The sequence below is a fragment of the Schistocerca piceifrons genome, chromosome 7 (assembly GCF_021461385.2).
Source record: "Schistocerca piceifrons isolate TAMUIC-IGC-003096 chromosome 7, iqSchPice1.1, whole genome shotgun sequence".
NCBI classification, from domain to species: Eukaryota; Metazoa; Arthropoda; class Insecta; order Orthoptera; family Acrididae; genus Schistocerca; species Schistocerca piceifrons.
In genome coordinates, this window is record NC_060144.1 from 451,189,991 (window position 1) to 451,211,266 (window position 21,276).

A 21,276-nucleotide genomic window follows, 5' to 3' on the forward strand; every position below is an offset into this window, starting at 1 on the left:
GAGGGGTTTACTGGTTTCCTGGGGCAGACTTCAATATCTGTCATATTCACATCTGTGTTAATGAGATTGGAGACCCACGAGCATTGAAGAGTAATATGACATCTTCAGATTGAATCCCTTTTGTTCTTTGGTTCGTCGCTACACCTATGTCCATTAACAAGCACAAGAATTGAACCCAGTGCCAGTTGGAGTTGGAAAAATCGTGTAAAGGTATCCTTTTTGTGAAATACTGTTTTTTCCTCCAACGCTGAAAACATTTTCATATCTCTTGCGAAGAGAATCAGTTTCTGAACGAGTTTTCTTTACTTTTTAGAAGTTAATTTCACTCAAGTGTTGTCTACACAACGAATGCTTCCAACAACATGACTGTGCGATGACGTCACAAGCACTTGAGGACGAATATTGTGTAGCATCTTCATGCGCAGTTAGAGTGTATTTTCCAAATGTTTCACCCTTCTTTCAGGCCATGGTATTGTATCCGTAGAGCCGAAACTTGAAACAGTGGAATGATTTAGTGACGTACGATCTCTCTTTAAAACGAGTGAATACTGTTATTACATGTTCAGGTGACAGTGATGAACTGAAGACAAGTATATCTGTGGCTGTCTTCCTAGCCCGGTGTTGACTACCTTCGTATCTTTTATGTTTATTTCAATCTCACTCGTTTTTCAGTTCCCATTCGTTAATATGGACCAAGTGCCTGTATGAACAATAACACTGCTGAAATTTAGTATAATGTGTAATTCGTAACTAAGTCGCCAAGCCAATTTACTGTTTTGATTTGTTCAGATTGACGTCATGTGAAAAAAAAAGTGATGTAGCCTTCAAAAATATCTCCTTTTTCATGTGTTTGGTAGAGTTGAAAGTATTGGTTACGAAATGTACCGTAGATGACGTAATTGTTACAGACGGACAGAGGCTCAGTGTGTGGAAAATATCGAGTGCACCATTTCAAAAAAAATCATCGCAGCACTTAGAAACGGGACGTAATTATTACAGACGGACAAAGACTCAGTGTGTGAGAAATATCGACTGCACCATTTCAAACAATCATCGCAGTATTTCGGTATGGGTTTTGTACCACTTTGTCCTGAATACGATTCGAGTGTGTTTTCATTTGATAATAAACGATGTGTTCCCACAAGCAACTGCGAGAATAAAACACTGCTCCGGCAGAGGTGTGTACACTGAGAAAGTCTAATAGAGCCGGGATGCAATAGGTGACGAGAGGTTGTACGCTGTTGTTCTCAGCTCACCTTGAGGCTGAGGTTGGATATTACGGGAAGTTAGTTCCATCCTTACGACCCAGATGGTTGAGCCAAGAACCTAAATATCGCATTTATCTTCCTGAACTTTGGTTAAAAATTTAACATAGTACGAAAATTTATTTTAACCGTCGGCAGTTAATCAGTCGGTTGGCAGTTAAATCCATGGGGCACCACTAGCAGTTGTACACACAAGCTAATACATGTACACTTCGCTGGCCGCTGTGGCCGAGCGGTTCTAGGCGCTTAAGTCCGGAACCGCGCTGCTGCTACGATCGCAGGTTCAAATCCTGCATCGGGCATGGATGTATGTGATGTCCTTAGGTTAGTTGGGTTTAAGTAGTTCTAAGTCTAGGGGACTCATGACCTCAGATGTTAAGTTCCATAGTGCTTAGAGCCACTTGAACCATTAGAACCATGTACACCTCGCAAACCACTTTAAGGTGTATAGCGAAGGATACTTTCGGTACGACTGTCTTTTCTACTCTTTGTCGTTCCATTCACGAATGGTGCAGTGTAAGAACAATTGTCGGTATAGCTGCGTGTGATAACTAGTTTCTCTGATTTTCTTGTCCTCATGATTTAGCGAGATGTACGTGGGAGGAATTAATACGTTGTTCGAATCTTCTTGGAACGCACAATCTTATAATTTCAACAGTATTTCTCTGTGATGCTCAATGCCTCTCTTGTAGCGTCTGCCACCGAAGTTCGGTGAGGAACCCCACCGTGCTTTCGCGTCGAGAAAACGACCCGTCACAAAACGTACCGCTCTTCCTTGGATCTTCTCTATGTTTTCTATTAATCATATTTGGTAACGGTTACAGACTGACAAACAGTGCTCAAGGATAGGTTGAACGAATGCTTTGTAAAACACTTCTTTTGTGGATGAATTATATTTGCTTAACATTGTCCCAATAATTAACAGCCTGTCGTCGGCTTTTTCTATTATTTGTTTTATGTGGAGATTGCACTTTATATTGCTCCAAATCGCTACACCTCGGTATTTTAAGTTAGTAACGTTGGTTAGAATGGACTGTGTTAAAAAGTTACGGTTTCTGTCGATTTGTTGCCAATAATGTAACCAAACAGCAGTGAATCTCTTTGTCTCTTTACGTTACATTTATTTAAATTTCGTTTGGACGGTGACTGGTGACCTTGGGCAGCTTTCTGAAGGAAGGAATAAAGGAAGGAAAGAAGAATAGGTTTAACGTTCCATCGACACCGAGGTCATTAGAGACGGAGCACAAGCTCGCATTGTGTGAAGGACTGGGAAGGAAATCGGCCGTGCCCTTTCAAACGAACCATCCCGCATTTGCCTGGCGTGATGTAGGGAAACCACGGAAAATCTAATTGGCTGGATGGACGCGGGTTTGAACCGTCGTCCTCCCGAATACGGGTACAGTGTGCTAACCACTGCGCCGCGAAGCTCGGTGATAGCTTTCGGCAGTAGTTGCAGTTGACTTCTAGTAGCAATCCAACTGCACCATTTCAAGACTTTGAAATTTTACTGATGAGTCTGTAAGGGGCTTAGGCATTTTCATGCTGCTTTCGAGTGTTGTATGTTTGCGCGACTGAAAGACTTCTTCGTCAACTAATGGCCGACAGTGAAGCAACATCACTGAACGCTTTGATATTACCGAATAGTCAGGGCACTGATTTTGGTTTCGTGGTAGCTGGTTTAACTGGTGAATATACCAAATTTTATTCACTAGTCACATAATCTTAGATGCACTTACCTACGATCTTAATTCTTCAACTCAACATGGAAACCTACACCCCTTTAATGATTTTATGTAGGCCGTTATACTTATTTTTGTGAATCGAAAATACGATATAGAGTATTCAGTTTAACACCTCAACTGTGTTGGCTACATTTTTATTATATTGATTTAGTAGAATATTAAATTAATCATTGTAATACATGCTAAGCTTAATATGTGTCATTGCTACTTTCCTGACAAAATCTATTATAGAAAGCTGAAGCTGTTATTAGGGCAGAAGCATAACCGTGGACGACCCACCTTGTCACTGTAGTCACAATTTGACGCCAGAGTCGTTCTCTGCCTCGGAGCCCAACAAATCTCAGAAGCACTTCGAGAACACTGACGCAACACGCCGTGAAAAGTTTCTCATTTAAGGGAGTGAGCTTGCAACAAGAAGTTTTGTCGAGTCTTTCACACTCGACTATGGTATGTGGTTTGCTGTGCCCCCAATATTGCTACGTTGCGGCGGGTCACTTTTCCGTTTAAACAGTGTGTGCTCTTATCGTTTAACACTAAATGTGAAAGATTGTTATCTTTCTTCCGTTCACCTAGAATGAATTTACAAAATAGTACACATCTTTATTTATTGTCACCGTGAAGGAAATCCCCTTCCGGCAACCGTCGGAACCGGAAGGTTACTCTGGCGCCAAAATGAACTTGGTGGGAGTCGATATTCACCCCGAGTTTCTATGTAATATAAAATGAATAATGTTCTGTCGTAATTCATCTTTAAGAAACGGCGCTTCATTGCTCAAAAACGTGCTGTAAGAATAATACGAGATGCTTATCTACGATCGTCTTGTTGGCAGATATTTAAGGAGTTGGGCATTCTGGTTACTGCTTCGCTGTATATTTATTCTCTCAAGAGGGTTGTTGTAAATTATCCACTGCAGTTCAAAAGGAACAATGATCAACATAATTACAATACCAGAAGGAAAAATGACAATCCTTACTCCACACTAAGGTTATCTTTAGCACAAAAAGAGGTGCAAAATGCCGCAAGTAAAATGTTTCGTCATTTACCTAGTCATATAAAATGTTTGACAGGCAGCAAAGTAAAATTTGACAACAAACTGAAAAAGATTCTCATTAACAACTGCTATGCCGGAGAAGAATTTCTATTGTTAATGTGTGAAAGACGGTGGGTAGGAATGACTAACATCCGTACATTTTTTAAAGAGTTGTAAATTTTCAGCATGTGGCCATATTAACAAATTAATTTGCGATGCGTATGTAAAACTACTCTTTCCACGTTATTGCGAATTAGCGTGCAAAGATTCATGAAAGTAACTATCTACCTACCTTAGCTCATGTGGAAGATAGTCTTAAAGCGGATGAGTATTTTTGATACATCCTATATCCGGAAGGTGGGCACAAGGTATGAACACTGTTTTCAAACTACACAAAAGGGCTATAAGAACAATAACCAACAACAATTGTCGAGCTCATTGTAAAGACCTGTTCAAAATGCTGGGAATTTTAAGTATACTATGTCGCACAAAATGCTGGGGATTTTAACTTCAAAAATGGTTCAAATGGCTCTGAGCACTATGGGACTTAACTTCTGAGGTCATCAGTCCCCTAGAACTTAGACCTACTTAAACCTAACTAACCTAAGGACATCACACACATCCACGCCCGAGGCAGGATTCGAAACTGGGACCGTAGCGGTTGCGCGGTTCCAGACTGTAACACCTAGAACCGCTCGGCCACCCCGGCCGGCGATTTTAAGTACACTATGCCAATACATTTACCAACCAGTTGCTCACATCAGAATTAACGTTGATAATTACTGCACAAACAGGTCGTGCATGAAGATGGAACAATAGGTAGACTGAACATATATTTACCAATTAAGAATAAACATGAAACTCAAAAGACTATTTTCTACCAAGGGATAAAAATGGACAACAAATTGTAAAAGGAAATTAAAGAGATTACTAACAATAATGTATAAAGACAGTTCAACTTGTGAGTGAAGCAATACATTCTATACAGTGAAAGAGTTTATTAAAAAAAAAGTAACAGAATAAATAATAACAAAGATAATAAAACAACTATCATTTGACATAACAGATCAAGAATATATCATTTTCATTTCTGGGAAAGTCCTCTCATAGTTAGCAAACGGGAAGTTGCAGAATAAAAAATTGGACACCAAAAATCATGGCAATGGTCCTGATCTCCAGCTGATAATGTGTGTAATGTTGCATTGAGAAACAGTATATGTATAGTATGTGCAGTGTCTGGGAGTTGGTAATAAAAGAACGGAGTGGCCCTAGCCTTTTACTTTATCAAACAACTTCCTTCTAGAACAGTGTCATACACTAAATCAACCTCCGTAGCCGAGGTCGCAAAGGCACCCCTTTGTGGTAGCGCTCGACTGGTAAGTAACACGGTTCGAATCCTGGTGGTGGACTGCATCTTTCACTCCCGGTATTTGGCCAGCATGTATAGGACAGGTGGTGGTGTAAAGTTTCTGGGTAGTATTCTATGCTCAATGTCGTGGATTAAGGAGAATATGTATCGTGAAATTGGTCAAAAGTGACATTTTCCAATTATTATCTCTTAATAATATTTTATCTCTCATGAATAATTTGATGGATAATTTGTCAGTAATTCCAATTGGAAGCGTAATTTTTATTAATTCAAAGTTAACAGTGCCTGTGGTTTTCAGCTATTTATTCCTTGAATTCATGTTAATGTTCGTGTTAAGAGGTTGGATGCAGTGTGTAAACAGAAATGGTGATATTGCACATGCATTTTGTGGAAACAGTCTGGCATCTGCTTTACCGACGATTAATTTTATATGGTCATTCCATTTTAGATCACTCCTGATGCCTACTCCCAATTAATTTATGGGATTAACTGCTTCCAGCTGCTGACTTGCTATATTGTAGCTAAATGATAAAGGATCTTTCTTTCTATGTATTCGCAGCACATTACACTTGTCTACATTCAGATTCAATTGCCATCCCCTGCACCATGCGTCGGTAAAGCTCTGTGTTGGCTCTAATTTATCGAGCTTTCTCGTCGTCATCATTTCGCGAGATGTTTGTGGGAGGAAGTAATACGTTGTCTGACTCTTTCCGGAAAGCGCTCTCTCTGCATTTCAATAGTAAACGCCTCCATGATGGACAACGCATTTCTTGTAGCGTCTGCCAATGGAGTTTGTTGAGTATACACGTAACGCTCTCGCGCCGACTGAACGATCCGGTAACGAAACGCGCCATTCTTCGTTGGATCTTCTTTATCTCTTTTATTAATCTTACATGGTAAGGATCCCAGACAGGTGAACAATATTCAATAATGGGTCGAACAAGCGCCTTGTAGGCCACTACTTTCGTGGAAGAGTTACATTTCCCTAAGATTTTTCCTATGAACCTTCGTCCGACATCTGATTTTTCTACTGTTTGTTTTATGTGGGCATTCCACTTCAAGTCACTCCGGATAGTTACTCCTACATATTTTACGGTATATACTGTTTCCAAAAGTTTGTCACCAATAGCGTAGTTCTACAATAGGGAATCTCTTCTTCTAAGTATGCGAATGTTGCATTTATTTACGATCAGGGTCTTCTTCCAGAGCTTTCACCATTCATAAATACTCTGAAGGTCACTTTGTTATAGACAATCGCACCATCTGCGAACAGCTTTTAAGAGCATCCGACGCTACTAAATCATTTATATATATTGTAAACAGTGACGGTCCTACCACACTTCCTTGGAATGTTCCGAAAAGTTACCTTGACGTCTGTCGATTTTGTTCCGTTAAGAGCGACTTGTTGAGTTCTATCCGCAAGAAAGCGTCGAACACAGTCGCGAATCTGGTCTGGTATTCGATAAGCTCGGATTTTTTTTTACTACACGAAAGTTCAGGACTATGTCAAATACCTTACTACTACTACAACAACAACAACTACTACTACTACTAGATCACTGACTACGCTGTGGCGACGTTAAGAGCGGCGGCTGTACAGCAGCTGGGGGTGCCTGGAGGCGAACCCCCGGCAGGCTCACCCGGCAGCGGCCGGAGATGCACATGTCCCTGGTGCCGGGCTTGCACGGGGTGCCGTCCTTGACGCGCGGCGCCAGCGTCGAGTAGACGCGCTCCTCGTTGATGCACACCAGTGCGCACGGGTTTGCTGCAGAGAGACAGACCGGGTTCACCGACAGTCCTTGCGGTCCCTATTGCAAGCAAGGTTGAATGTTCCAGTTTTTTATTTAACTGATTACTCGTTTCACGTTACCTGAACCCATTTTCATATCATCCTGTGAGATGGAGAGTTAAAATTACAAACTATTTCAATAACTGTGCGGATGTTACAGATACCAAGCGTATCGTACCATGATATACGTACCAGACTGATAAAACACTATTTTCTGTACTAGCATGCAAACCGTATTAAGACTGTTTCCAGGGCTCTCGGGTGTCCAGCCGGATGCGATCGTTAAAGTCCCACGATATTTCGGCGAACAACCTTTCCGCCATCATCAGGTGGTTCTGATGGAATGGTCATTGTCACTCATTGTCACTGACAATAAGCAGACAGACCATTCCATCAGAACCACCTGATGATGGCGGAAAGGTTATTCGCCGAAATATCGTGGGATTTCAACGATCGCATCCGGCTGGACACCCGACAGCCCTGGAAACAACACATACGCCGGGAAAGCCTCCGATCACGTATTAAGACTGTACATGCATAACAGAAACCCGACAGGGTAGCCGAGAGCGCTAATATGCTGCTTCCTGGACTCGGGTAGGCGCGCCGGCCACGGATCGCATCCGCCCGGCGGATTAACGACGAGGGCCGTTATGCCGGCCAGCCTGGATGTGGTTTTTAGGCGATTTTCCACATCTCGCTAGGTGAATACCGGGCTGGACCCCAAGTTCCGCCTCAGTTACCTGACTCACAAACATTTGAAAAACGTTCGCACTATTTCATGACTTACACTAGAGGCAGGCAGCTGGGGTACACTACTTCCGTTCCGGGGGGGGGGGGGGGGTTCGGGGTGGCGGCAGGAATGGCATCTGGCCACCCTCTGCAATTAACACTGCCAAATCCGTCATAACGAAGCCGACCCCGCGTTGGAGCGGGACAAAGGCCCGAGAAAGAAAGAAAGAACGCACGTATAACAGAGTAACGTTTTTTTCTATGGATAGTGGCAGGACAAACATACAGCTGATAGTCTACTTCTTACACTGCCACTAGGAAACCTCAGGATGCAGGGTATTTCTTTTCCAGTCATCAAGAACAAAACTATCAATACAATAAAAGTGCATGTCAACTAACATACTTAAGCTCTTTAATTTTTTTCTAAAAACAGCAGCAGTTTAAAAGCTCTTTAAAATTTTCTCAAAAAGATGGAAGATAGAATCTAGCGTACAATGAAAGATACAACCTAGCGTTTTAATTTCTGTTTTATGTGTAAAGTGCCATCAAAACGATTCTTATATGTATATGCCAACGGTCTTGCCGCAGTGGTAATACCGGTTCCTATCAGGTCACCGAAGTTAAGCACTGTCTGGCTGGGCTAGCACTTGAGTGGTTGACCGCCCGGTCTGCCGAACGCTGTTGGCAAGGGGTGCACTCAGCCCTTTGGAGGCCAACTGAGAAGCTATGTGAGTGGGAAGTAACGGCTCCGGTCTCGTAAACTAACATACGGCCGGGAGAGCGGCGTGCTGACCACATGCCCCTCCATATCCGCATCCAGTGATGCCTTTGGGGTGAGGATGACACGGCGGCCGGTCGGTACCGCTGGGCCTTAATGGCCTGTTCGGACGGAGTTTAGTTTTCTGTTGGTATATATTCTGTTAGGTTTGCTTCCAGTTAAGTGCTTTATGAGTATGAAGTGATTCGAATGATGATGATGTTTTTACAGTGTCATAGTCATAGGTTTCGTTTCACACTCATTTGTGTTTCACAATGATCCATGTTATGTCTCGCTATAGCAAACGACTCATGTTTGCATACGTCGTAAGTGGCGCTGTTGTTTTACTGTTCATTCGTTATAAACATCCTGCTGCCTGCTCCACAAAAATGGTTCAAATGGCTCTGAGCACAATGGGACTCAACTGCTGTGGTCATAAGTCCCCTAGAACTTAGAACTACTTAAACCTAACTAACCTAAGGACATCACACAACACCCAGCCATCACGAGGCAGAGAAAATCCCTGACCCCGCCGGGAATCGAACCCGGGAACCCGGGCGTGGGAAGCGAGAACGCTACCGCACGACCACGAGATGCGGGCATTGCTCCACATCGTGGAGTTTTATCGCTTTATATTCTTGTATGATTCGCGGAGAGGATGACTGCTTAAATACTACTGTGTGCGTTGTAATTATTCTGCTCTAGCCTAACCGATCCCTACGGGGCGATACGTAGTGGGCTGTAGTGTAATACTAGATTCCTGGCTTAAAGCTGGTTCTTTAAACTTTTTAACTTGGATCTTGCGGCACATTTGGCGTCTGTCTTCAAGCGACTGCCAATTCACGCTTTTCAGTGTTTTCGTGACTCTCTTTCCTGAGGTAGACAATGCTGTGAAATTCGTGATTGCCCTTCTTTGAATATGTTCGACATCCACTGTTAGTCCTATTTGGTACGGGATCCAAACACGTAAACAGTATTCGAGGTTGGTCGTGCGAATGTTCTGTAAGCAATGTCTTTAGAAGACTGATTAATTTTCTCCGTGTCCTACCAATGAACTATAGACTGCCACCTGCTTTACGTACGACTGAACCTAAGTAATTTTTCCATTTCATATCCCCAAAAATTGTTACCTCAGGTATTTGTCTTACTTGACTGAGTTCAACTGAGACTTACTGATGTTGTAGTCAAAGGACTTTATGTGTTTCCATTTCATTAACAACACAATTTTACGTTTGTAAACCTTTGAAATAAGTTGCTAATCTTTGCACCAGACTGGATATTATGCAGTTTACTTTCAGGTATAACTTCATTAGAAACAACTCCATCACCCGAAATAAAGTCTGAAGTGACTATTATACTGCCCGCCATATTCTTTAATATACTGAGTACATTGAGATAACCAACTAATGGTCAGAAATCAATACAACGTGTGTTAAAAGGATTTACAACTTAGAAAATTCGTACAAACTTATTCATACTACTTAGAGACTTAGTCTTGGTGTCATCTTGACGGAAAATAGATCAACTTTTGACTGTATGCTAGTACAGAATTGCGCCGCAGCAAGCGCTAGTGACAGTAGCGGAAAAGATTGCTGGCTACATTTACTGGCCCTGGGTATGCCCGCTGTGTGTCTTGGTTTTAAGAGGTGAAAACTGTGACAACTTTTCGTTTTAGGATTCGTCAAGGATATTGTGTTTGTTCAACCTTCACCGGTTTCTCTACAAGAGGTCAGAGCTAGAATCTACCTTGCAGTTGGACAAGTCACACCTGACATGCTGCAGCGAATTTGGCGAGAAATCGATTTCAGATGGGATGTGTCCTGCACAACTACCTGACGTCCCACCGAAAATGTTTACGTATAAGGTAAAGTACTTTATGTAACTGGTACAAAATGATAGCAAAATCGTGTCTGTAAGTTAAATGAAAAAATCTGCGAGTTTTCAAATTTGAAAAGCCCTTTTTGATAAACCTGTTACTTGATTTAGTACTGACATAAACAACTTGTACCAATAACCTGAGCCCATAGTAACAGTTCCTAATGGCAACCACTAGTCTCAACACGTGCATAACAATGGGGTGTAGAATCTCTCTTCATTCACTCAATTATTCTGTTGTCTACTTTACTATAACACCGTAGCTATGACCTATCAAGCTCCTCTTCAATTCCTATTGCGGTTTCGTACGCCAATGACGTCATGCAACATCATTGGAGGATAACCACTGGACCGAAACCACTTTTCGTTAAATGTGTTACTACGTTATTTGTCTTAGGGCGTTATTTGTGGTAGAAATTAACCGTAATTGTATTGTAATCACTGAGACTTTGCAAGTTGTTTGGTTAGCTCATGAAAGACACACGTTTCAATTTCCTTCACATTTCCATAATCTCTTAACATGGTGAAATTGTCTGATAATTGAGTGTACTTTTCCGTTTTTTTTCGTATAGTGGAACATACGAGTAGACAAAGATGAATGGATGGTAGGTAGATGAAGTTCAAACTGATAAGAAATGTATGAGACGTCGAAACGATGGAAAGTGGGTAGATGACATTAGAAAACAAGAAGAAACAACATGTATGCGTATAACTGGAGACCGTAATGAATGGTAAATTCTAGAAGATGACGATTATGGGTTGAAAAAAGGAAATAATTTCATTGTTCTGTAGCTAGCTTATACTATAATACATAATTTGCCTATCCTAATACAGTCACTGAAGTTTGCGAGCAAATCCGCACAGTTTGCTGTCAGATGTTGATGGTAAGCTGAATACATGCCTTCGGCCAGCTCAGCTCATAGTGTATTTGGGCTATAAACATAATGTCGTGGGTTGAAATAGTGATAGAGGTATACTTTTTCCAGAATTACATATTTATTAACAAATGTAAATGTTAATTAACAAATATAGAAACATGATTCTTTAAGACAAATGACATGGTTTTATTTTTTATTACTAGCTACGAAAATGCGAGTATGTAAAATCCATTAAAATTGGAACAAAAATGCCAAACATCAAATAGAAAATCAAATACAGTTTTACTTTTAGATACTGAGGAGTATTATTGACCTATAAGATTCATTTAACGAAAAGACATTTTGGGTGTCTGTATCAAATTTTAAATTATTGGCTTAAGGGCAGTATTTAAAAATAAAAAGATGATTCAATATTTGTTAACATTTGCATTTCTTAATAAAAAGTAATTCAAATAAAGGGAAAAGTAGTGTATAATACTAGCAAGATTCGAACGAGCGACTTCGTGAATACAAATCGATTACGCTACATGCTGAAGCACTGACGAATTTGTTTGTCAGCGCTACTAATTTTAAAACGCAATTTTTTTTTACTGGTTTTGAGAGTTGTACCGTTCTGCTGTAGGATACTGATGCCCGGACACTGGCCTTCAAATTCTGTACGCGTGGAGAAAATCGAAAAAAGGCAGGTCAGGAAGGTTCCTTTGCGAGTTCTTATGCTTTGGTATTCTCTAGGACTCTGTATCTGCCATTCAGCAAATCTTTTAGAGCCGAGTATTCTCCTCAGTAGTTTTCTCTCACGTGCCTCTACCAGTTCCGCGCCATGTCTTCCTAGTGTTATCGCCTCACGTTATTCGCCTACAGTAGCGCATTCCTCACTGTTGCCACGTAGTATCTCATTTTCGCGGCTGCAGATATATGATGTTCATTATACAGGGTAATCAGAAGTAGTCTGAAAAGCTTGGTGGGTATTGCACCGAGCTATTTAGCATCAAAGTTAGCCTATCAGGTGGTTGCGTGCAGCAAATTCAAGCACCCTGCCAGAGGCAGGAAAAAGGGTTCTTAGTTTGCTTTCCTCAGACCAAAGAAACCCAAAAAAGGCTGGTAATGAACATTTGAGTAAGTGGTAATTCACGTACCTTTAATGCTAAATAACTCGAAAACGATGCAAACTATCGAACTTTTTCGTAACAATTATTTCTCAGCACAAACTCTCCTGCAACACCCTTGCAAACTTCTCAGACCGTCTCTGACCATCGCCGGCCGTTGTGGCCGAGCGGTTCTAGGCGCTTCAGTCTGGACCCGCGCGACCGGTACGGTCGCAGGTTCGAATCCTGCCTCGGGCATGGATGTGTGTGATGTCCTTAGGTTAGTTAGGTTTAAGTAGTTCTAGGGGACTGATGACCGCATATGTTAAGTCCCATAGCGCTCAGAGCCATTTGAACTATTTTTTGACCATCCTGTACACTTCTCTCGTCACACAGAAGACTATCGTCAACTTCTTAAGAGTCTGTATTATCACCACACTAATGCTGTTTTCTCCTGTTGTATTTTCTCTCCCGTGCATTTGAATTTGTTCATCTTATGCAAGGAATTTTAGAGTTTCTCCATTCTAGTGGTATTCAATGCCTTGGTATTTGAGTAGTCTTGGTATTTGAGTAGACTGTCCTTAGCCTTAAAGAGCAGGAAGTCAATTTGAACCCAAAGTCCATTTGAAGCCAATTGTCCTTTTTATGTCCCACGTGCCACTTTGGTATTCCCATTTCTTTGTATATTGCCCATCATTCCCTGGTAATCCGCTCCAGCGTTATGATGAACAAAACTGGTGACAGTTGATCATCCTGCTTGACACCAGTCTTGATCTCGAACTCTTCCGACAGTGTTCCTTCGAATCTTATCCTTGCATTTCTTGTCTACCATCATCTCGGTTATCAGTTAGATTTTTGTACACACAGTCACACCATTAATCAATTTCGCCCACTAGCAAATACCCCAGATTTTTACGAAGAGTGGAGTAAAATGCAAAATACTTGGCTCATTGTGGGGCTAGCAAAATTTTGTTTATTCTGTGAAGTGTGTGCCGAATTGTAGGCGCCTGCCACTCACCTGCAGGGTCGCCGACCTTTCGGTATGGTTTCCACTTGTGCAGCTTATCCTCGAACGGTTTAGAGTCCATCTCGGAGCACTGCACCTCGCGGAACGTTGGCGAGCCGTCCTCGCAAGGCTGCAACAGAAGCGGGCACATCTCGAACAACACCTTCATCCTGAAGCTGCGGAACAATGGTCATAACCACAGGTGGAAGCGTAACCGCCCAAAAACACTTTTCCTTACGGAAAATTAGCCGCCTATGGAAGGATTAAATGAGCACACAAACAATGCTATACCGCCATGTCCATGTATTACAGCAGGACTGAATGGCGTAACCAGCTGCACCCCTACAGCCAATTAATTGGCAAAGGCAGGAATTCGAATACAGAAGCCACAAACAAACCCACACACGAACCTACACAACGAGCGACCAATTTTATAATCAGACTGACCACTCATATGACGACTTGGTGTGTTACAGGTACGCTGACGCCGCAACTGTCCCAGTAGATTTCGTCAGACCAGCTACAACGGTAATACCTCTCTACGAAGAATCCGCAACACCAAAGCATGAACTACCGCTATATGGTACAAACTCACCAGTAGCCCTATTATCCGCCCAGAATATTGCAGAGGTTTTTTTCCCACGGCACTTGCCGTTGCACTTTTTCCCCTCCGCCCTTAAAACCGCTACATTTCAGTCGCTTTTTTCTCCTCGATGGGACCGTGTTAGTGGGTGATCGCACTCGGATCTGCAAACATCCTAGATTCACATCCTGTGACTCCTAGTACTGCAGAAGAGACCGCAGAACTTCCTGTGATGGTCAGCATGCTAGTGCGAGTGTGCAGCGACTCCATTTCCGGGACACATCTTAAGCATGCAGCTGGGTCGCTCTCATACTAGGAACGCAGCCTATGCTCGAGAATCAGAGTGAGTGCACAGTGTAGAAAAGTGAACGTCATTGAGGACTGGGAAACCACTAGCGATAGTTCAGCCTCACAACTGGAACGGCTTTCTCCCATTGTGCAATTTGGTACCTTTCGTTAGCGATGAGTGAGTTCGTCATTAATAAAGAGGAGATGGACTGTGCCATTTTATTTTCGTTCCTTAACTTCAGGCTACGGTACTACAGCACGGAGTTTCAATATACAGAGGGGTCCAAAAAAATGTATCCACTGTTTAAAAGTCCATAACTGGCAAACTAATTGACGGAGTTGTCATCTTTGGTAGTATAATAGTTTGTAGTTCCGGCAATCATCACACAAGCGTTGTATTGCGTTGTTTTGTTTTGTCAGATGACAGTCGCCAGGTATTCAGTGTTATGTTCTTAGTTGCACCTAGTTACTCGAGTAAACATGGCTGGCGCAAGGCTTACGTTCGATGAAAGGAAGTCAGTTTTGAAGTACAAAAACATTGATGAGGTTCAACGGCAATCTCGAAATGAGTATGAAACAGAGCCACCGACACGTTTAACGATTCGTCGCATTCGAGGCAAATTTGCCGTGAATTTGCCAGGAGTAAATGTGTGGTGTGGGTTGTCTTACCGGGGCTTGATTGGACCATTCTTCTTTGACGGCACATGTTATCTGCCATCCGAGACTTATATGGAGACGGAAGAGTTTACTTTCAACAAGGTGGTGCCCCAGCCCACTACCAAAATTGTGTTAGGGCGTATCTGGACGAAAATCTACCAGGAAGATGGATAGGCCGTAGAGGTGCTGTGGAGTATCCACCACGTTCCCCAGACCTAACTCCTCTGGACTTTTATCCGTGGGGAACACTAAAGGACGTCGTTTATCGACAAAATCCACCCACATTGGGTGAACTTCGAGAATCCATCGTACATTAATGTGCAAATATCCAACTGAACACGTTGCAGTCAGTAATTCGTGCTGCAGTTCGGCAGCATCGTTTGTGTGTGGATGTTAATGGTGACCATTTCGAACACCTACAGTGATATCTTGAAGTTGGAATTTAAGCTACACTTTCACCAAAAATGAGACAAATCCGTCAATTACTTTGCAAGTTATGGACTTTTAAACAGTGGATACATTTTTTTTTTTTTTTTTGATCCTTCTGTATGTCAAGACCGCAGACAAGTACCTGCAAACAAGCAGAACATTAATTATGTAACTTCGTTTTTTCTAGATGAGAAATAAAATTTCATGCCTACCTGTTCTTTAATACAGGGTGATTCAAAAAGAATACCACAACTTTAAAAATGTGTATTTAATGAAAGAAACATAATATAACATTCTGTTATACATCATTACAAAGAGTATTTAAAAAGGTTTCTTTTCACTCAAAAACAAGTTCAGAGGTGTTCAATATGGCCCCCTCCAGACACTCGAGCAATATCAACCCGATACTCCAACTCGATCCACACTCTCTGTAGCATATCAGGCGTAACAGTTTGGATAGCTGCTGTTATTTCTCGTTTCAAATCGTCAATGGTGGCTGGGAGAGGTGGCCGAAACACCATATCCTTAACATACCCCCATAAGAAAAAATCGCGGGGGGTAAGATCAGGGCTTCTTGGAGGCCAGTGATGAAGTGCTCTGTCACGGGCTGCCTAGCGGCCGATCCATCGCCTCGGGTAGTTGACGTTCAGGTAGTTACGGACAGATAAGTGCCAATGTGGTGGCGCTCCATCCTGCTGAAATATGAATTGTTGTGCTTCTTGTTCGAGCTGAGGGAACAGCCAATTCTCTAACATCTCCAGATACTGTAGTCCAGTTACAGTAGCACCTTCGAAGAAAAAGGGACCAAAAACTTTATTGGCTGAAATGGCACAGAAAACGTTCACCTTAGGCGAGTCACGTTCATACTGAGTTGTTTCCCGCGGATTCTCAGTGCCCCATATACAGACATTGTGACGGTTAACTTTCCCGTTAGTGTGGAAAGTTGCTTCATCACTAAACACAATCTTTGAAACGAAAGATTCATCTGTTTCCATTTGAGCAAGGATAAAATCACAGAAATCGATTCTTTTAATCTTATCAGCTGCAGACAGTGCTTGAACCAATTTCAGACGATAAGGTTTCATAACTAACCTTTTTCGTAGGACTCTCCATACAGTTGATTGTGGAATTTGCAGCTCTCTGCTAGCTCTGCGAGTCGATTTTCCTGGGCTGCGAACAAATGCTTGCTGGATGCGTGCTATTTTCATCACTCGTTCTCGGCCGTCCAGAACTTTTCCCTTTGCACAAACACCCATCCTCTGTAAACTGTTTATACCAACGTTTAATAAGCCACCTATCAGGAGGTTTAACACCATACTTCGTTCGAAATGCACGCTGAACAACTGTCGACGATTCACTTCTGCCGTACTCAATAACACAAAAAGCTTTCTGTTGAGCGGTCGCCATCTTAGCATCAACTGACGCTGACGCCTAGTCAACAGCGCCTCAAGCGAACAAATGTACAACTAAATGAAACTTTATAGCTCCCTTAATTCGCCGACAGATAGTGCTTAGCTCTGCCTTTTGTCGTTGCAGAGTTTTAAATTCCTAAAGTTGTGGTATTCTTTTTGAATCACCCTGTACTTCTTTGCTACACTGCACTTAGTTTAGTTACTCTACCACGTTACATCTGTGTGAAAATCTGCAGCAACTACTTGTGTTCACTAGTGGTTTTATTCTCACTGCTTGTTTTTCTCTTTGTAAAAGCTTGTCTCACATATAACTGTCATTATTATGAGGGACGTTCAATAAAAGAGCAACATAGTTTCATCTCGGCCAATTTCGGCCAAAAAAATGCGGAATGTGTTGTGGGACATTGTGGAATACTCCCGCTTTTGCCCCTACAGGTCCATGGAGTTCCTATAGAAGGCGACGCTATACGTAGCCTTGAAAATGGCGTCTGCAATGGAGGTGCGTTCCAAGCAGAGAGCTATCACTGAGTTTCTTTTGGCAGAAAACCAGAGCATCCCAGATATTCATAGGCGCTTGCAGAATGTCTACGGAGACCTGGCAGTGACCAAAAGCTCGGTGAGTCATTGGGCAAGGTGTCTACCATCGTAGCAACAAGGTAGTGCAAACCTGTCCGACCTCAGAGTACCGGCCGGTCGCACACAGCTGCGATTCCTGCAACGTTGGAACGTGCGGACACACTCATTCTATGTTATCCACGGGTCACAATCAAACAACTGCTGCGCAACTGTACACCTCTGTTGTTGATGCAACAAGACGTTAACTTGTCCAGTAGAATGGTACCATGTGAGCGTACAGGCCCTTCCAGTAATATGGCGTAAAGCCGTCGCATTGAACGTAGATTACTTTGAAAAGCAGAGTTTCGTAGCCAAAAGTGTGGGGGACAATATGGTGTATTACGAATTACGAATAAAACCAATCTGCTTTCAGAAAAACGTGTTGCATTACTTATTGAACGCCCCTCGTGCATAGGTTAAGCGCATGTCGCCGTTGCGGCACCTTGATGGACAAGCTGTCCCCTATGGGTCAATAGCTACCTCCTATGTTTTGCTGCCTTGTCTTCATAATTAGACAATAATCAGAATACTAATACAAATCGTTTCTTTACATTCATGAGGTCTATTTATCCAAGAACGAACACTGATGCGCTAAGTAATGGTTATAATGCAAAAAAATGATAAATAAGCAACGACATTTACGTCTATTGTCACGTTCTTATCGAAATAAGTACTCACGAGAGTTCATATAATACTGCTTACCTCTGAACACCACCACATATGTGTTTTACAAGCCATGGCATGGTTACAAACCGACAAAACGACCGGGCGAGAGAACAAGTAAGAGCTGACTGGATAAAAGCCTAGCTATATTAAATACAATGTGCGAGTAAATAGGACTCTCACAATTTTCTTCGTGTTATTTTACTAAAAAGCAAAATGGGTCCTGTGCTTTACACTTCATATCAATTACCGACAGAACTTATCCGACGAACTGGAGTATGAGGAATTGCTCGATATTCATCTGTTTCCTACAGCCAAAACCGAAACTGCAGTTCCAAAAATAAGTCTTATGTAGCATTGCGACAGACTACCAGCTTTCATCGCGAGAGAACTCTCGAGATGTAGCCAGCAGCCGAGGAAAGGCAAAATTGCAAACAGTAGCACCTTCACTGTTTACTGCGCTAGAGTATTAACTTGATCACAAAAGTGAACAAACGCGATTTTTGTCCGAAGGTTTCAAATTTCTACCAGTTCGGTATTAGGGTCCGAAGAGCTAAAGAAATAGTGCGCAGATATTAGCTCTCGATGTGTTGAAACCTACGGTATATCACGAGTATTATTACCATAACTGAAACTACTTCTGTTAGTGTGGAGGATCAGTCATCGGCCCTGAGAGCGATCAACCTACGGTAGTGAAGTTTGATTACTACACGTCGCAGTTATGGGAATTACGACTGCGAGAGCGACAGCGACTGCGAGAGCATGAAATTCCCGACCTGATGTTTACTCCATTCGTGAGGAGAGAGAAAAAAGGAAAAAGATGAAATTTGGGGTGATGACGATTGGACTTCGAGGAAAGTAGACGTATTAGGAGAGGGATTAAATCTTTAGAGAGATTGTTGAGCCATTATTGGTGATGTCTTATATAACTGGGGAAGTTACAAGTTATTAACGCAGACTATATCGTCAGTGTTAGCTCTTTTATTTGTTAATAGATTCAAAATGTAGATCTACAATTATCAAAGGTATGTCGTGCCAATTTCCATTTAATTCGTATGTCGTGTGGGTCGATGGTTGCTGGATGCTAGTAAAGCACTTGCACCACACACTCACGTTCTAATTTACAGAACAGTTTTTTTTTCATTTTTCATTTCGATATACAATAAAGAACTATTTTACTGGACCCCTATCATCCATTGTCTATCGAAATACTGATCATTGCACACTGATGATTCCATGCGGCGTGCGAACGTGAAAATAATTTCGGGGATAATTCGAGAAAAGCTGCTACATTATTGTAACCAAGCTGACACCAGACGGCCCCAAGAAGACCATCAGTGGAAATATTGTGATCAGCTTGACCGAGCACAGGCACTAATAATTTTACACTAAGCTATACATACGTTTGGCCACCTAAGACGCAACTGATATACATTACTCACTAGGTTTATGCCGCTATGTGTTTTATGTGGTTCTTGACTATTCTATGAGGATTACTAAAGTTTATATTTCTCTTGAATATTAATCTATCGCTTAATTACACTACATGTTAATTGTCAGATATGTTATCATTTACACGTTTCACCCTTGGGAGAAACAGCTAGTTAAATACACAAATTATCAGAAATAGTTTATTAGATCTTAGTTGCCGGATAAGGAAAGCTAGTTATAGTTTAAACCATCAGTAACTGGGCAACTAAATGGCCTTATAATGCTGGCAAAGTATGTCAGAAGTGTCCTTCTAGCAAGACCGTAATTTGAAACGTACACTGATGACCATTGAATATGCAACACGATGAAGGTAGTATGTAACAATCGTCAAACTTGTATAAAACGTCCTACATGCTTCGATGTATAAATGAATACCATTTCAGCAGAGTGCCACAAAGTACGCAGAGAGGGCTAAGAGCACTTCCATCTATGTATAAAGAAAGATTACTCAGCGTGTTTCTCGTTCATAACTCACATTTGAATCTCGCTTGTTTGTAAGAAGGTAGCGTTAACGCCACGTGTAAAGAGAAGAAACATCTACCAGCACGTGTAGAATTCGAATGCGGCAATATCATGGCCTGTCGAGACATCCAGGATATTGCTGATCGGGAGCCAACGGCTCTATGGATTCCGGAGGGCCATACAGAACGCTACGCAGGATCTCGACGCTCTCATATAGATGGCGATTGAGAGAGCAGACGCAGTGTTGGCTCGCCAGTGCAGGATCGTACAACCAGGTGACGCGCTTCGAGTCAGAAAATACGCTCGTTTGCAGCAATACGAGATCCGCAAGGACAGTGGAACCTTTGTAACCTTTGTAGCATCACGGATTGTTAGCGCGACGATCATTGTTACAGCTTCTTTTGAAGTGGTCGCAGAGAGAGCCGCGCTGGCAATGGTGAGCCCAATGATATGCTACCCGAGATTTTGAATTCGATCTAAAATTAACACTTACAAGAACAATAGTATCATAATAAGTAGGCAAGGGAAACAAAACCATTTAATCGTTATCTCACGCTGTTAAAATTCACAATATGTTGAGGTAAAATTTAAGTCAGTCTTACAGTTTTGCAAGAACGAGTTTTAATATTCAGGGACAATTTTAGCGGGAAAAAGAAAATGAAATGAAATGGTGGTATGGCATTGTTCACCGGGAGGTCCCAGTCGGGTTCGGCCGCCTAGTGCAAATCTTATTTCATTCGGCGCCACATTGGGCGACTTGCGGCCGATGATGAGAACAAAACACAACACCCAGTCCCCCAGCGGAGAAAAATCTCCAACCCGGTCGGGAAACGAAACCAGGCCCAGTGCAGGGGAGGCAAGCACATTACCACCCAGCTAAGCAGGTGGTCGCAGGAAGAAGAAATTGGTAGTCAAATGCTTAAGGTCGATGAAGCCGGGGGCGCAAGAGGGCGAGAGGATATACAGTATCTCACATGGCGCGCTTGCGCTGTAGTTTAGGTGGCTTTTATACGCCAATTCCACTTTGAAACGATGAATGAAAATTTGGCAAATAGCTACCCACTACACCACCCTGCCATAGTGGCTTTGCACAACAGCACGGACTATCGTAGCATACCTCCCGCCTCAGTCTAAATTCCCATTCTCCAAA

General features: G+C 42.2%; 1 protein-coding gene across 1 annotated transcript in view; it reads right to left on the reverse strand.

Moving 5' to 3' along the window:
• Positions 1-21,276, reverse strand: part of LOC124709009 (A disintegrin and metalloproteinase with thrombospondin motifs 7-like) — a 552,648-nt gene that overhangs the window by 144,868 nt on the left and 386,504 nt on the right. The window contains exons 12-13 of the mRNA XM_047240641.1: positions 13,551-13,656; positions 7,048-7,172 (exon numbers count right to left, since the gene is read on the reverse strand). Of these exons, the coding sequence (XP_047096597.1) occupies positions 7,048-7,172; positions 13,551-13,656 (231 nt within the window). The remainder of the gene's footprint in view (positions 1-7,047; positions 7,173-13,550; positions 13,657-21,276) is intronic.